Source organism: Erinaceus europaeus, chromosome 9 (genome assembly GCF_950295315.1).
Source record: "Erinaceus europaeus chromosome 9, mEriEur2.1, whole genome shotgun sequence".
In the NCBI taxonomy this organism is placed as follows: Eukaryota; Metazoa; Chordata; class Mammalia; order Eulipotyphla; family Erinaceidae; genus Erinaceus; species Erinaceus europaeus.
Window position 1 is genome coordinate 38,205,527 of NC_080170.1, and position 18,266 is coordinate 38,223,792.

At 46.5% G+C, this 18,266-nt stretch overlaps 1 protein-coding gene across 2 annotated transcripts in view; it reads left to right on the forward strand.

Moving 5' to 3' along the window:
* Positions 1-18,266, forward strand: part of CCNJL (cyclin J like) — a 56,464-nt gene that overhangs the window by 6,252 nt on the left and 31,946 nt on the right. For both annotated transcript variants that reach the window (XM_007529571.3, XM_016191060.2), the window contains exon 3: positions 16,352-16,565. In XM_007529571.3, coding sequence (XP_007529633.2) covers positions 16,352-16,565 — 214 coding nt within the window. The remainder of the gene's footprint in view (positions 1-16,351; positions 16,566-18,266) is intronic.

The window sequence follows — 18,266 nt, forward strand, 5'->3', positions numbered from 1 at the left end:
GCTGCGACTCAGTACCAGCATTACGAATCTACCACTTCTGGTGGCCATTTTTCCTTTTTTGATTTCTGTTTTAATTTTCTATTTTATTTGATAGGATAGCAAGAAGTTGAGAAGGAGCGAGAAAGATACATATAGACCTGCTTCACTGTGAAGCATTCCCCCCACAGGTAATGAGTGTAGACTCGAACCAGATTCCTTGAGCATGGTCATGCCACCACCTGGCTCTTCACTGTGGTTTTATCTGTCCCCATGTTGCTCTGGTGATTGAGGTGTTAGTTGTCTTTGGGTACGCTGCCAGAGCTTGAGAGAGAACTGACTGAAAAGCATCCATGCTGACAAAGAATGGAAGCAGGGGACAGGGAACCTTCAAGGACTTGTCACTTCTTTGTATGGTTTGTGTTATGGTGACTCTCTGGGAGCTGATCCCCTCAACCATCCTGAGAAGTCAGTAGTTCAGGTGCTGGCCCTGCCTCGTGCATCAAGAAGGGCCAGTTGCAGGCCAGAGTCTTGGTAGGTCCTGGTGGGTGCCAGTGCCTCTCTCTGTGTGGTACTTGTCAGGTGAAGTGAGAACCCCTTCTGTTCTAAGCCTTTGGGGTGAATGTGGTGGACTACTCAGACTTTCTAGAGAAAGGGGGGCTACCTCATGGGTGCCCCTCTGTCATCTGAACTGACAGCTAAAAGTAGGAGAATCTTGTTCTAGCTCCATTCTTGGGTCCAGGCAGTGTGATCTTCAGCTGGAGAAATAGCTCAGCAAGTTATGGACTTGTATGCCTGCGGGCCCAGAGGACCCAATTTCAGTCCTTAGTACCACCTTCAACAAAGCTGAGTGCTGCTCTGATTATCGCATAAAATTCTGTCTATCTAAACTGCATTATTTTTCTATTTATTTGTTTATTGAATAGAAACAGAAAAAAAATTGAGAAGGAAGGGGAGCATGGGGGGGGAAGAGAGACACCTATAGCACTGCTTCATCATTCATGAAGCTTTCTCCCTGCAGGTGGGAAAGAGAGGCTGAAACCTGGGTCCTTGGGCACTGTAATACATGCACTAAACTGGATGCACCATCTTTTGGTCCCAAAGTGCATATGCTTTTGGTGACCTCTAAAGCCCTGCTGCTAGTGAAGTTTCCCCTGTGCAGGTGCTTTCGTGTGGTGATGGGGCCCTTGAACCTGGACCCTCAAGCATGATAAAGTGCGTTCTACTGAGTGAGCTAGTTCCATTTGCTTTCTCTCTTCTAACATCAGAGTATTTTCCCTTCTCATCACCGATTCCTCAAAGTTCTCTATGGCATCTACTTCCTTGTAGAAAGTGCTGACTCATAGAGAAAGTGTTTCCTTATGGAAAGTGGTGACTCCAGTCCACCCTCAGCAGTTTGGCCCAAGTCCCCCGCACTCCCACTTTGTGTCTTCTTCCCTTTCTTTTCTTCTTCTTCTTCTTCTTTTTTTTTCATTTCATTAAAATTTTATTTACCACATAAAGCAAACAAAAAGAAACATTTTGCCCCATTAGATGTAATCTTTGTTCTGTCTTCTTCTTTTATTTTTGTTTATTTTTTTTATTGAGGGGGTTAATGCTTTACAATGCAGTCATTGTCACATGCATATAATTTCATTGTGCACCCAGCCGCCTTCCATTACCCCCTCCCTCCCCAGAGTTCCTTGCTTTGATGCAATATACCATGCCCAGTTGATGTTTCAATTTGTTTTCTCCCTCCCTGTCCCTAACCTGTTCCCTTTCTTATGGGTTTCTGCACTCCCCAGGGAGCAGTTCTTCCTAAGTGGTGAGATACATCCAGATCTACTGATAAGGACGTGTCTCAGACACTGACCATGGAATGCTTCTGCTCAGCTAAGTTTCAGGACCATACACAGTCATGTGTCGATTAATATTGGTTGAGAATGAGTGGCATATAAGACAGTGATTTCGTGGGCTGTACCATACAGCCCCGGTCTGTAGTGGACTCTGTTCTCTAGGTTCATGTAATTATACTGTATGATGTTAAGCAACCACAAAATCTAAGAATGCGTTTCTCAGATTGTCCCAGTAGTTACACGGCAGGTGACTTGATACCTGGGCACTGATCTTGAGGAGCCCTTAACTACTGATGGGGTTGCTTTATGGTCCTGTTGTGAGATCCTCAGTGGCCAGGCTTCTGGGCTCTTCTGTTTTCTGTGGTCCAGCTTGCAGAAAGTGACCTGGGCTGTCAGTGCAGAGGTATACATATGCACAGTGAATGAAAGGTAGGGAAAGAGCTCAACTGGTAGAGTGCAGCACTTGCATACCTGAGTCGTTCTCCCATCCCTCTCCCCCCATGGTGAAACTCTGTTTCATATGAAATAAATAAATAAATAAACAAATAAATAAATTTTTTAATAAGAAAAGAAGACACGAGGGCCAGGTGGTAGCTTACCTAGTGGAACATACATTAGAGTGTGCAAGCCTCCACTCCCCATCTGCAGGGAGGAATATCTCATCTCATCTCTTCTCCTACTCCACCCCCTCATCTTCTCCCTCCTCCTCCTCCTCTTCTTCTCCTTCGTCTTCCCCTCTCTCTCTGCATTCCCACAATACTTAGCTGTACTTGGTCTCAGTGTACCTTACCTGTCAACAAAATGAATGACCTTGGAGCCTTGCTTTTATCTGTAAACAGCCACTGGGACCCCTACTTCATGGATGTCCAGGGAGAAAGTGGGGATCAGCCCCTGGGCTGTGGGTGGAGCAGGGGCCAGCAGGATCCCTGGTTGGTTGGGGAAGCCTGTTAGAGGAAGACTTTTCAGTTTGGCCTTGGTCTTGTGTCCTTGCCCTAGACTTGTTCTTTGTCTTCCTAAATCACATAGCCCCTTGGGTAAAAAGAGCTTGGGCAACCTTTCTCTAATGTCTGAGTGCCTGGCAGAAAGAAGTGACATTGTGGGTTGCTGTTTTCTCTCAACAACATGTTTTGTTAAGTTATTACACATAGAGAGAACACTTTTGTTTTTTGCTTGTCACTTTAGGAAACTATATAAAGGGTCAGTACAGTCAAGTGAACTTTCCCCTACCCCCAGTCCGTGGAAGTAATTGCAGTGGATGTGTTGGGGTAAATTCTTCTCTTCCTTTGTGTGTCATGGTGGAACATTCTTTGTTTTTTTTTTTTAATGGAAAAGAATTCAAACACTTGGTTCATTCAGCATATGGTTAATATGCTCCCATTTTGTTCTTCTCCATCCCACTCCTGATTTTTGAATACAAGCAAAAGTAACTGGAACCAGTCCATTGAGTTTAGTTACAATCCATAGTATGTCAGTATAGTTAATGAAAATGTCAACTCACTGGTAAGAAAGAGTAGGCAGTACATAGGCTTCTTCCCACCCGTTCTCCTAATTGCCTTCCCCAGAAGGCACCACCACTGGCCTCAGTTTCTCATGAACTCTATGCCAGTTATTTTGTGCTTTTGTGAACACAGGTGTGTGTGTGTGTGTGTGTGTGTGTGTGTGTGTGTGTGTGTGGTGTGTACGTGTGCACATGCTTTCTAACATAAGTGGTGGTATAGTTGATATGTTTTTCTGTTTCATTTGTTTGCCTCCTATCTTTTTTCTTTCTACTTTTTTTTATTTAACAGAACAGAAAAGTTGAGAGGGAAGACAGAGAGGGAGCTAGAAAGATAGACATCTGCAGACCTGATTCACCACTTATGAAGCATCCTCCCTGCAGGTGGGAAGTGGGGACTCAAACCTGGATACTGGCACTTGGTGATATGTGTACTTAACAGAGTGTGCCAACCTCTGGCCCTCCTGAGAAAATTCTTAAAATGGGATAACAAGCTGGCCACATGGTATGTATGACTTTGAAAACATGGCATGCTCACAGTTACTAAAATCCCCCAAGATTTCAGCAGTATGGAGGAAGACCTCCTGCTTCCTGAGGACTTTTCTAAGCCTGAATATTGTCCAGTACCCTCCAAGAAGGTTGGATGGTATCTTTTGACTGTATTTTATTTATTTATTTTTAATTTTTATTAGTAATTTAATAATGATTAACAAGATTGTGTGATAACAGGAATACAATTCCATACAGTTCCCATTACCAGAGTTCCGAGTCCCATCCACTCCAATGGAAAATTCCCTATTCTCGACCCCTCTTCCCAGACTTTTGGTATGGACCAAAATCCTTTATGGGATGCAGAAGACGGAAGTTCTGGCTTCTGTAATCGCTTCACCACTGGGCGTGGATGTGTTGGCAGGTGGATCCATGCCCCCAGCCTGTTTCTTTCTTTCCCTTGTGGGGTAGGGCTCTGGAGAAGTGAGGTTCTAGGACACACTAATGAGGTTTTCTGTCCAGGGAAGTCAGGATGGTGTCATAGTAGCATCTGCAACTTGGTGGCTGAGAAGTGGTAAGATATAAAGCAGGAAATTGTATAATAAAGAGGAACCCAAGGGCAGGAACAGAGCAGGTGAAATTAGGGGTTTCCCGCTTGACTGTATTTTAAATAACCTGGAATCCAGAGTGAGAGAAAAGCACTGGAGATTGGAGAGGAGAGGCACAGACAAACTTAACTCTGAATACCCTCCATCACTTGGGGAACCCTATCTGCAACTGAGGCCCAGCCTGTACCCTTTGTTTGGTGATGTTTGACTCTGGGAATATTCCCTGAGTTACCCCTACCCCCCACCATTGTGGTGTGTACTGTGCTGGGTCCCCAAGGGCAGTTACTTAGAAACTGAGTCCTATTGAGACTGAACTTGTATAGTCCTGCAGCCTTGGGCCTCTTGCAGGTCACTGGAGCAGATGGTGCTAGAGCCTGGAAGTCTTTGGGACAAGGGAATCCATGCCCTGCCACCAGCAATGGTCCAGAAATGGTCAAGTGACTAGGCTGGTGGGTTGTAGGAGACAAGAAGGGGCAGGGAGGGTTATCAGAATGGAAGCATTACAACTTGGACAGATGTAGCTATTATCAGGAAAAGCTGGAAAAAACCTGGATGTCCATCAGCAGGGAGTGGAGTTCACTCTGGTTCATCCTTCACTAAAGGGGGTGGAATTGTCAGAGGGGACGAGAGAGACAGCTTCATACTTAATGAGGGTGGAGCTTTCTCCAATCACTGTAAAGTGTCCAAGGAGCTCTTCTGGCTATTGGAGCAAACTACTTTTTTTCTTCTTAAACCTTTTATTCCAGATATTTGAAAAGGTGCTAAAAAAAAAAAAAATGAAGAGGACAGTAGGACGAGCCCCTCCCCCATAACCTCTGCCCAGCTGCAGTGCCAACAGCTCCACCAACAGCAAAATCACCTTACCCATAGCTACTACCAACAAACAAAAGACTTTTTAAAGATGGGGGGTGGGGTGGGAGAATGGCATATATGCAGAGCCAGGGATGGACCCAGGGCTTCAGGAAGTACATGCTGAGCCACCTCCTCATTTTCATAGTTTTTTTTTTTTAAAGCACAAGAGTTCTACCATTATTAAACCAAGCAAAGGCAGTAGTAACTCATCCTTATCTTCTTTTGTTAGGTTTATAATTCTTCCCAGCTCTCTCAAAGAAGGCATTAATAGCTGGTTTGCTCTGATAAGAATTTATATAAAGTCCATCATATTTGTACATTATTCTTAGGTTGGTCTTTAGCTTGTAACTCACATATCTCTTCCCCAGAGCAGCCTCCCCTGTCTTCTCAGACAAGGTCATTGCTGGGCCTCATGCCCCTGTCTCAGCCCAGCCTCCTCCATTCCTTCCTTCTGTTCAACACAGTTCGTAATTACAGGCATGATTCTGTGATTGTTCAATTCTAGCTGATGGGCTCATGAGGGCAGGCAGGGGTTGTCTCTCCCCAATTGTGAGCAGAGCTGCTGTAGAAGGGGTCCCTCCATAGTGTTCCTTGAAGACCTTTATCAGGGGGCCTACATTTTTAGCCCACACACTGACTTCCTGGGCACCCCTCATTCAATGACCTGGAGGGGCAGGGAGCCCAGGACAGATGCCTCTACCCTACTGGTAAAGAGAGGTCTCCATTGGTGTCTGCTATCTACAAGGACCCTTTTCCTAAGTGGGAGAACAAAGCCTTCAAACCTCGCCACCTGTTGTCCTGAATCTGATACACACACCCCCCCCCCACACACACACACATATGAGAGGAATTGCACTGAGTTGGGCAGTAGTGATGGTGTAACTGCCAACTTCCCCTTCTGGGTCATGCCCTAAGGACAGGGGGAGAAGGTGGGGTAGGTGGTACAGCTGTCAGCTTTGAGCTGGCCTCTCCTTTTCTGGTAATTTTCTGTTTTGAAATTGTTTCAGACACTGTAGTCACATTGGTAAGAGTGTCTGCCTATTCACCCTCTCATCATTCTCTTTTGTCTTTAGATGCTTATTCCACAGAGCCAAGTTGCAGACATAATAAACCCCCTTATCTCTGAGGCTTAAAGATTTATTTCATTTGAGAAATAAATCCTTTCTCAAAGCAATGGTGGTTTTGGGGTAGTGAATGTCAGACCACTGTGTCATCCCCCTGGTGGCAGGGAGAGGGGATTCTGGAGGAAGCCTTTGCTGGCTGTGGGTCTGGGGAGGACTGGGCCCTAGCTACTTCCTGGCACAGTCTCGGGCTAGGTAAGCAGAGAGTTGTACCATTCAGTAGTCATTCAGTGAACTCCAGGTATAACCTGAGTAGGGGGACTCTGGGCACCATAGACCCATGCCCTACCCTGGGGACCCTCAGCACAGTCGGGGGTAGCGTCACATAAAGCCATTTAGCACCATTTTTGCCACAGTTCCTAATGGCCAATGAAGGTCAGTAATGTTGATCTCTGATCACTTGGGGCTGAGCATGCCTGCAGTTAAGACTTCAGCATCCTCCCCCTCCCTCAACTCCCTTTCAGGACCCCACCCCCACCCCAGTCTGGTAGCTGCTGGTATTCTCCCTACTTCACAGGAGGCAGACAACTAAGAGAAGGAATAAGTACCCACAGTCACATAGCAGCTAGGTGGTAGAGCCAGGTGTGAACCCAGAACTCCCATTCCCGACTACTACATCAGCAGTGACTTTCTGTAGCCCCAACGTCAAGAATAGTTTCAAGAAGGAGAGGCAACAGGATCCAGGCAGTGATGCAGCCATTATCATGCACAAGGACCTGGATTTGAACCCCTGCTCCACCTACAGCAAGGGACACTTCACAAGTGGTGAAGCAGGTCCGCAGGTGTGTGTCTTTTTCTCTTCCTCTCTATTGTCCAGTCACCTCTCAACTTTTCTCCATTCTATACAATAAAAACAGAAAGGAAAAATGGCCACCGGGAGCAATGGACTCGTAGTGATGGCACTGAGTCACAGCCATGACCCTCATGACTAAATAAATCAGATAAGACAAGATAGAATAAGCAAGTAAATACAAAGAGAGGCAGTCTGGATTGCAGAGATAAGTCACAGGGTGCCAGGCAGGGAGCTTTGTGGAGGAAATGCTTGTTCCAGGGCCAGTGGGAGGGTTTGGGCAGGCAAGGGGTTCCTTGGAGAGAGTGTAGTGAGGGGTAGATGAACCTGGACCATCTGTTCAGGGGTGCAGGTCTCCCCAGATCTTACATGTAACCTGAGCACATGGAGAGGAGGACAGTACTGGGTTACTGGAGTATGACCTTGACCTTAGAGACCAAATTCATTTGGCAGCAATCCAGAGATGGTGTTGAACCAAAGCAGGAAATGGGGGGCGGGTGCTGGGGAGGTGATGAGGGTTTCAGCAAGGAGCTTCAGAAAGGTCAGTGAGAAGAGGAGTGGACGAGTTCAGAGTTCAGGTTTGTTAGTTGGAACTAAGTCCTTTCGGTTGCTGAGCACAATTGCCTGGTTTCTTGAAGCGCTCCCAAGAGATGTTAGTTTCTCTGGACTCTTGAATGAACCCCACTGCCCACAAAATTAAAGGAGTTAATGTTTACTGGGTAATAGCAGTGTCCTAGATATCGTCACATGCCCGATGCACAGTGTCTCATTTGATATTTAAAGTTGTCTTTATTGTTCTTAAGATATATTTATTTTATGAGAGATTATAATGCAAGTAGAGCATCACTTAGTTACACATAGTGTCAGGGATCAAGACTTCAAACTTGGCGCTAGTGCGTGTAAGTCCTGAACTACCCACTGAATTACCTTCCTGGAGCCACCTTCCTGGAAGACTACTAATAAAAATCAAGGACAGGACAGGGACATAACTCTGGTAGAGCATAGGACTTCCATACATGAGGCTTCAGCCTTGATCCTCAGCACCATAAGAACTGAACAGTGCTCTGGTATCTTTCATAAAAAAAAAAAATCAAATAAAACAAGACACTAAATCTTGCAGCCTGGGATGCAACCCGGTGGCTAGACCACTAGACTTGTCAGCTTGTGGTCCCAAGTTCAGGCCCTGACATTGGAGGTGCCAGCGTGATGCTCAGAAGGAATTAGAATGTTGGGGAGCAGGAGCTAGAGGAATGGAGTTAAGAGCTGTTGAGGTCTAAGGCCAACGCTGAGGAGTGGTGCCAGGAGAAAGGAGGGGAGAGCCAGGGTTGGGGCTCTGGGCTGGACATGTAGACATCCAACATGGGGTGGGAGGGCATTGTCTTCCTTGTCCCCAGTAAAGGAGGGCTTGGGGGAGTAACTCTGGCTCCCTCCCCCCCAGAGAATGCAGAGGGATGTGGTTGTACCAGGAGGAACTGAAGAATGGGGGGGGGGTGTCTTATAAAAGGCCGCAAGTATGCTCTGTAGGGTTTTTGGGAAGGCTTGATGGCTTTCGCTTGTGGGGGACCCTTGAGGCATGGGCAGGCAGGTCTTTGGACCTGGATGGATGCCTGGCAGGCATGGCTGGGCATGGTGCAAACACCAGAAGGGGGATTTATGACTCTAGGGAATGAGGGGGTGTATTCAGAACTGACTCCCCTGCCCTTCCTCAGATGAGCTCTTGGGAAGTGTTGCAGAAGGTGTGATTGGGGGTGACCTGTCTGTCCCCTCTTCTGGCAGGAAGCTGCAGGCCCAGGGGGTGAGGATGTCACTGACATTCTGTCATGTGTTGAAACTGTTCCTGCAGAGAAGCTGATGTTTTAAGGGCAATGCCTCCATGGGCCATGTGAAGCAACGGTGGGTAGGTGGGGGGTCGGGTGGGGGCAGAGGGAAGCAGGATGATGCTCTGGCCCTCCCTTGCCCCTTCTCTCTCTACTTTGTAAGTCTGCTTCCTGTTGGTCACCTTGGTTATACTTGGTGTTTCTTCATGTCTTGTTGCTCTTTGTTCTCAAGCACGCCCGACCCCTTAAGCTGTTGCCCCACAAGCTGGCTGGGTGCCTGGAGGCCCAGCCTCCCTGGGGAGGCAGCAGTTGGCAGCAGGAGGCTGAGCTGGCAGGGAGCATAGAGGAGGCAAGAGTGGACTGCCCCTGGTGGGGGAGCTCAGCCCTGACCCTGTGTTAACCACACAGTTGTCACACTCAAAATCCCAGGTCACATTCTGACTCTAGCTACCTCCACTGACATCCACACCCTGGATTTGCCACTAACCTGCCTGTGGCTGTGACAGTTCTCTTCTGTGACTTAGTTGCCCACTGCTAATACCAGTGTCAGTGATGTTGCTTTGGCCCAGGATGGCAAGTGTTGGGATGGAGGGCCTAAAAGGGGTTCCAGTTGTCGGGGGGCCATTGTCCCATGAGAAAGATGTGCGCAGAGACAGGAAACCTATACACATGCCTAGTTCTTTCCTGCTGGTGGATGGCTGCTGGCTTCAGCCTTTTCTCTGCTCTTTCTGGACTTTATCTTGTCACTAGATATTTCTTTTTTTTTTTCCTTTAAAAAAATTTTGGGGGAGGATTAATGTTTTACAGTCGACAATAAATACAGTGATCAGATGTTTCATAATCAATTAAATACAAATTATTTTTGGAAGAAAAACATATGCCAACCTGAGCTATCCCAGGGAACCCCCAGAATGTAGTGTTAGAGCACTGAGGTCAGAAAGCCTAACTGCAGACCCGTTCTTTGTTTTAACTTTGATGACTGTTATGTGACATTCAGACTCTCAGGCAGAGTGCCAGTTCTCTTCCCCCCCTGCCCTTCGCCAAAGGCCTGCAATTACATATACACTGCACATGCATATATATTAGATATATTTAACAGCTGAGGCAGGCAGACTTTCCAAGGCTGGCAGCCCCTAACTCCTGACTGGCTGGGGCTCCCATGAGTAGGCATCATCTGTGGCCTCTTGTGTCTCTCCTAGATTTCCTGATGCCACAGCCATATGAAAAGTCTCACCAGGACATTTCTGTAGGTGGAAATTAGGGCTTTTCATCTCAGCAAGCTTTCTAGTACATTTTCTCTATCTAGAGTCTTGTAGTTTTTTTAGGCATGGACCCAGGCATTCTGGACAGCATCTTGCCTTGCAGACGCCCAAGGGTTTAATTTACCCCAGCTCACCACCAAATACCCAGTTGCCAGCAGCCTTGAGTGCCAGTTCCCAGAACAGATTGTCTAGGATGTCGATATTCTTCCTCCTGCAAGGCATGGAAGGCCATCATAGTGGTCTGTGGATAAAGAAACATAACCCAGAGCTTCCCCAAACTGAGTGTTTTCCTAACCACGTTTCAGGCCTCTAATGGGCTGAGAAAATATTGCTTTTAGAGCAATGTGATGTGCAGTGTTTCTCAAGCTAACAGTCCACAGAAACCTTTTCTTCAGGGAGTGTGTGTCAGCACCAGGGTTTCCTGGAATACAAATTGGGAAACGCTGGCTTTGAAATGCCTGAGTATAGGTTGCATAGTCAATTAATCTTTCAAAGCTCCTAGTCCTCTGTAAGCACTGACCTGCTTTCTTCCTCCTTCCCTTCCCTCCCTCCCTTCGGTCCTTCCTTCCTTCCTTCTTTCCTTCCTTCCTTCCTTCCTTCCTTCCTTTCTCCACCAGGATTACCACTGGGCCTCTGTGTCAGCACTAAGAATCCACAGCTCCCAGTGGTCATTTTTCCTTTTTGTTTTTCTTTCTAATTGTTGTTATTTTTGATAGGACAGAAATTGAGAGAGGAGGAGGATATAGAGGGAAAGAGGAAGAGAGATACCTGCAGACCTGCTTCAGTGCTCATGAAGCTTCCCTCTTGCAGCTGGGGAGCATGGGCTCCTGCTTTCTTCTAGTTGACTTGCTATTGCTCTTGAGTAGATGGAGGCAAGCACAAAGCCATCACTTGCCCCAAGATTCAGCCGTCCCAGTTTCTTGTGCCTTCTCTGGCCCTCATGAGCATTGAGAAATTCTTATTATGACTTAGTTCCACACAGTCTCTGGTCCTGAGCACATCATTACTGATTTGCCTTTTATTTCGGGTAGTCACCACCTTTCCCACTTTGGCTTTGGTGATCATTGAGCATTTCTTACGTATTGCAGAGCTGAGTAAGACAAACCCAGTCTCAGTCCTCGTGATGTTTGTAGTGACGAGTGAAGGACAGCCAAAGTGGATGGTGGGTGGATGACTGGGTGGGTGGGTAGGTAAATAGAAAGTCCTAGATGCTTGAGGAGTATCTGACAGAAGCACAGCCAGGGAACGTTCTTTTGAGAGGTGACTTCTAAGATGATCAATGAAGGGGGCAGAACGGGTCAACAATGAGAAGTCAAACCACGAGGCAGAAATAACAGCAAGAGTTAAGTGAAGACTTCCCTTCTCTGCTTCCCCCCACACATGAGAAAGGTAGGGTGACTGACAGAACAGTTCATGTGACCTTCAAATATCTCTGAGGTTAACCTCAAAGTACCTCAGAGCAATTGTATGACAAGCACTCACTGACTTCTCTCCCTTGGATAGCTTGCACAGTGACAGGCCAGGACCTGGTCCACAGTCTTAGTTGGGTCTGTGGCCTGCTTACCTGCTTCTTCAACTAGCTTTGGTATTTTGCAGGTGAGTATTTGCCACGATCTGAACCCCTGGGGAGGAGACACTCCTGAAAACTTGGAAGTTCTACTACGTCTGTATAGATTGGTGTGGGGCTTTGTGTATGTCATGGTGCACTTGACCTTGACCTTTCTGTGTGCTCGCCCTCTCAGAGAATCCTCTCTGCTTTGGAATCTCCCAGGCACCAGCTGAATAGTTTGTAAAGACTTGAGCCTGTCATCTTACCCACCCCCAGAATGATTCTTCTGGTTTGGGTCTGGAAAATGCTACCCTCACATCATTGGGGTGGTCAAGGAGGGGGCTGTTGGTCACCTCCTGGGGGAAGGAAGGGTCTAGAGGGTCAGTGGCTCAGGGATGATTCATTCTTCCAGTCGGGTTTGCTCAGTCACACTCACATTCATCACAGCAAAATGCTCCATTCGTTAGGGAGCTGGGGCTTGGTGCCTGCACAATGATTCCACTGCTCCTGGCAGCCATTTTTTCCTTTTATTTATTAACTTAATTTAATGTTTTCTTTATTTGATAGGATAGAGAGAAATCGTGGAGAGTGGGGGAAGATAGGGAAATGAAACAGAGACAGCTGCAGTACTTGCTTCACAACTTGTGAAGCTTCCTCCCTGCAGGTGGAGACCAGGGACTCAAACCTGGGTTCTTGTATATGGTAACAGGTAATGTGTGTTTCACTGCTGGGCGCACCACCACCTGGCTCCTGTTTTTTTAAAGAGATTTAATGACAGATCCCTGTCATTATACATTTGTTCAAACCCAGAGACTGCAGTACTAAAAGTGAACCCCAATGTGGCCTGTGAGTTTGGGGTGGGAGTCGTGTGACAATGTAGAGTCACTGCATTCATGAATCTCTCTGGTGTGTATGGGAGGGGGAGTGTACTGATAATGGGAGTCAGTACTGTTGGCGTGGAAAGAGGTTTTCAGCTTGAGGGTTTAGTGCTGGGCCGCTCTATAGAATGCAGATCTGCCTTTTAGTCCTCTGAAAAACTCCAGGCTTTGCAGAACTAGAAACCTCAGCTAAAGTCTCTGCAGAACAAATAGCCCTGTGGGAGTCAGTGTGCCTGTCCTGTTGAGCTGCAGCGTCCAGCCGATCATTTCCCAATGAGGGGGAAAAGGCATTCAGCACAAGGGTTGTGCTCTAAGGATCTGCATTCCTCTCCAGGCACCCTTGACCCCTGGCGGCTGGAAAGCTGCTGCAGCCCACTCAGCCGCCAACCCCTCTGCTGAGTAGCAAGATTCCAGAAACAAAAGAGCAGCCTTTCAGGGGCAGCTTGGTAAGACTTGGCAGCTGGTGCAGCCTGTGGCTCTGGATGGGGAAAGGAAGGAACCCAGCCAGGCAGGGTGGCCTTCCCCTCAGCAGAGCTGGGGTGGCATCAGTGTGGCTGGCAGCAAGATACAGGAAGGGCAGCAGACAAATGATGGAAGAGTGAACAGAGGTTTCTAGAACCCTCTCCCCCCCACCCCTGCAGGCCCTTCCTCACCTGAGCCAGGCAGGTGGCCTCAGGTATATGCATTCACAAGCCAAAAGGGGAGCAGGGGGAGGACACAGGGGAGGATAGCCAGGAGGGGCTTGGGGAGGGAGGAATTTTCCTTACAAAAGATGCTTTTTTAAAAAAAGAGTTTGGAATTTTTTCTTTTTAAAAATATTTATTTATTCCCTTTTTGTTGCCCTTGTTGTTTTATTGTTGTAGTTATTACTGTTGTCATAGTTGTTGGATAGGACATAGAGAAATAGAGAGAGGAAGGGAAGACAGAGGGGGAGAGAAAGACAGACATGCAGACCTGCTTCACCGTCTGTGAAGCAATTCCCCTGCAGGTCTAGCAAGTCCGCCTTCCTTTTAGAAACATTAACACTGGGCTAGAAGGACTAGAACTAGTGTTACCAGTGCTTATCTTGGAGGGGCTAGGGTCTTACATGAACTTTCCTCTAATGCTTCTCCAAATTGTCTAGACTTTTGTAATAATTCATTGCATAATCCCTTGATTATTTCAACGACTGTTTGCAGAGTAGAAAAAAAAAGGAAAGGAAAAAGGGAGACAGCATGATGGTTATGCAAAACTTTCATGCCTGAGGCTCAGAGGCCCCAAGTTCAATCCTTAGCACCACCATAAGCCAGAGCTGAGCAGAGCTCTAGTCTCTCTCTCTCTCTTTCTCTCTCTCTCTCTCTCTTAAAATAAACTTAAAAGGGAAAAGAAAAAGGTCAAAGAAGGTCCAGAGGCCTGCTGCATCAAGGCCCAGCTCTAAGCGCATCCCAGGGGCTCCCCATCAACCCCACATCAGCACTCTGATAAAGCGAACCCTTTAATAACACTCTCCATGCCTGGAACTGAGTGAAATGGGCAGAGGCATACAATGCCTAGGTCCTGCCAAAGTCCTATCCAGAAGAAGTGTTTTTCTTTTTACTAATCATGTGTTCACTAGCACATTTCAAATATAGAAAAACAGGATAAACATCACGCATGATCCCTTGCACAGAGAGAAATACTGTTAAGTCATACATGGGTTGCTCTGAGGTTTCTCAGTACAGGGACCCATGCAATGGGCTCCTAATACCCAAGTAGGCTATATGTATCTCTTTTTTTTAGAGAACTGTCTTTTATATCTTCTGCCTACTTTTTTTTTCCTTTTTGTTGAATTGTATGAGTTCTTTATAGATGTTTGATATCAACCGCTTGTCTGAAGTGTAGTATGCAAATATCTTTTCCCATTTGCTGGGTTTACTGTTTATCCTTATGAAATTTTCTTTTGAGGTGTAGAAGCTTTTTGATTTGATATAGTCCCATTTGCTCATTCTTGATTTTAATTTTCTTGCCCATTGGATGGAGTCTCCAAATACATCTTTAATGTTAAGGTCCTGAAATGTTTCACTGATGCATCCTTCTATATATGTTATAGTTTCAGGTCTAATATTCAGATCTTTGATCCATTTCGAGTTAGTTTTAGTGCATGGTGTTAGGTGGTGGTTTAGTTTTGTTTTTCTAAATGTGGCTGTCAAGTCATACAACACCATTTGTTAAGGAGACTTTTCTTTTCCCCATTGGGCAGTTTTGGCCCCTTTATTATATATAATGTGCCTATACATGTGTGAATTTAGTTCTAGACTCTCTGTCCCGTTCCATTGTTACATATGTTCATTTTTTTTTTTTTGACATTTATTTCCTTTTGTTGCCCTTGTTGTTTTATTGTTGTAGTTTTTGTTATTGATGTAGTCGTTGTTGGATAGGACAGCGAGAAATGGAGAGAGGAGGGGGAAGACAGAGATCGGGAGAGAAAGACAGACACCTGCAGACCTGCTTCACCGATTGTGAAGTGACTCCCCTGCAGGTGGGGAGCTGGGGGCTTGAACCAGGATCCTTGCGCTTCGCACTGCCTGCGTTTAACCCGTTGTGCTACCGCCCAACTCCCACATATGTTCATTTTTGTTCCAATATCACACTGTTTTAACTACTCTTGCTTTGCAGTATACAATGAAGTCAGGAATAGTGATGCCTCCATTTTCCTTCTTTTTCCTTAGGAGTGTGCCTACTATTTTGTGGCTGACATCTCTTTTAGATCAAAGTACATGCATGCCAGAGAGAGGAAACTAAGAAATGTCAATAAGTAATGAATCTGGGTCAAGGCTGTTTATGCTGTGTTTTAACAACTTTCACACATTAAAATTAAATTTAAAATCATCTCACAGTCCCATGCACAGGGGAATGAATCCTTGGATCCTGTGTGACTGCTGTTTCCTGGTGATTCCCATTCATTTTTCATCCAGTCCTCACCTACTCAATAATTCTTTCTTTTCCTCCTTCGCCACCCCTTTTTTTATATCCTTCCGTGTTGTGCTTACTCCTCTCCCTTCTCCTTCTCCTCTTCTTCTTCTTCTTCTTCTTCTTTTGGTAGGGACAAGAGAAATTGGTAGGGAAAGGGGAGATAGAAAAGGAGAGAGACACCAGTAGCACTATTTTACCACTCATGAAAAAGGAGAAAGAGAGACAACAGTAGCACTATTTTACCACTCATGAAGCTTCCCCCCTGCAAGTGGGGAGTGGGGACTTGAACCAGCATCCTTGCACATGGCAATGTGCTCTTACAGGTGTGCCACTTCCCAGTTCCTATTCTCAGCTACTTAGGGACACAGGTGAAAGCAGTTGTACAGGCTCACACCTCTTGGTGGAGTGCAAGAAACAGGGTTCAGATGCAGGTCTTAGACTTTAGGATCCAATTTGTCATGGCCTCAGTACCTCCATCAATCCTTCCTTCCTCTGGAGTCTTGGGAGCTGAGTTTCTCCTTCACTTGCCCCCAATCACTAAGTAGGTATCTGCTACTAACAGACTTGTAAGGGCTGATGGGGCTGTCCAGAAGTTTCCACAACATGGGAGGCCTTTTCCTGGGACTTTGGGAAAGCGAACAGGGTGTGGAGGGAACCGATGGCCTTCATAGACAGCAGGCAATGTTTCCTCAGGGACACTGAGGTTCTGCGGACATTGCCCTTACTCTCCTGTTCCCTCCTCTTGCAGGAGCAGAAGCTGCCCATCTTCCATGCCCACTCCCCACTCCTGAAGAGTCGCCGATTCTTTGTGGACATCCTGATTCTGCTGAGTAATCATTGCCAGCTCTGTCCTGCAGCCCGGCACCTGGCGATCTACTTGCTGGACCACTTCCTGGACCGCTACAACATCACCACCTCCAAGCATCTGTATGCTGTAGCCATCTCCTGCCTCCTGCTTGCAAGTACGTGCGTGCGTGGATGCGCCCGCCACCTGGCTGTGCCTCTCCTGCCTCTCAGGAGCCCTGTAATAGGCTTCCTGACACCTTCCATTTCTGTGGCCTTTTTGTGACTTCTGCATTCATTCTTAACTGAGTGTGAATGGCAATGACAATAACTAGCATTTTCTTTAGCATCAGTAACACTAAATGGGCTAAATGATAGGACATTAACAGTGTGGCCTTAAACCATCCCCAGTGATTGTGAGAGGTGGATGTTTGGAGCATCTTGTTTTATTTGGAGCTGGGGGGCTGGGGGCAAGGATGATTCAGAGTGGCCCACTGCCATCATGACATTAGTATTCACTGCCACCAGGGTTATTCCTGGGGCTTAATGCCTGCATGATAAATCTACCACTTCTAGTGGCCATTTTTCCTCCACTCCTTTCCTTTACTGGATAGGACAGAGAATTTGAGATGGAAGGGGGAGACTGGGAGAGGGAGTGAGAGATATCTGCAGCCCTGCTTCACTACTTATGAAGCTTCCCCTCTTCAGATGGAGACTAAGGGCTTGAACCTGAGTATTGCACATGGTGTGATGTGCACTCAACTGGGTGCATCACAACTCAACCTCTCGACATCCAATAATTTATTCTTCAGCTTCAGCCATTTAGTTTTGACTCTCTTCTCTGTACTATTCTGTTGCTGTCCTGTTGATCAACTGCCCCCTTCATCTTTGTCCCACTAAAGCTGCAAGACGGCACCCCTTTACACCCTGAGGCTTGATCTACTCCTAGCATGCTGTGTGAACCTCCGTAGCCTGGCCACCCAACTCCATAGTTTTATGCCTGCCCTGTTGGGACATAGCTCAGGGGCAGAGCACATGCTTCCAAAGTGTGAGACCCTGAATTCGATCTCCATAACACCACAAAATAAACATAAAAGCAGTGAGCCCACAGGGTAGTTTCTCCTTTCATGTGCCACCGAAGCTCTAGCCTTTTCCACTACTACTACTAATTATTATTATTACTATTATTATTTTCTGCCAGAGTTATCTCTGGGGCTTGGTGCCAGAACTATGAATCCACTGCTCTAGGCAGGCGTTTTTTTTTTTTTTCTTTTCTCTTCTTTCCTTTCCTTTTCTCCTCTTTTACTTTTTCTCTTTTTTTAAAAAAAAAATTTGATTGCATAGAACAGAGAGAAATTTAGAGGGGTTGGGAAGAAAGATAGATATTTACATACCTGCTTTATTGCTTGTTAAGCATTCCGCCCCCACTTCAGGGCAGTGGGCGTTTGAACCCAGGTCCTTGAGCACAGTAGTATACACATCCCCACCTGCTGTGTTTTTAATTTTTTTATTATCTTTATTTATTGGCTCGAGACAGCCAGAAATCAAGAGGGAAGAAGGAGATAGAGAGGGAGAGAGACAGAGAGACACCTGCAGCACTGCTTCATCACTCACAAAGCTTTCCTCCTGCAGGTGGGAACCAGGGGCTTGATTCTGGGTCCTTGCACACTGTAACATGTGCGCTCAATGAGGTGCACCACTACCTGCCCCCCCACCTGAGGTTTTCCCCACCTTGGGCCCACTGGGCTTACTGAGGGGCATGGAAAAGCAAGGCTTGATCAGACTTTCCGGATGATTGCCATTTCTAAGTTTCAGATACACATGCAGCTCTTGGCTGGGCAAGGGATGCAGAGCCTGAGGGGCATCCCTGAATTGGCATC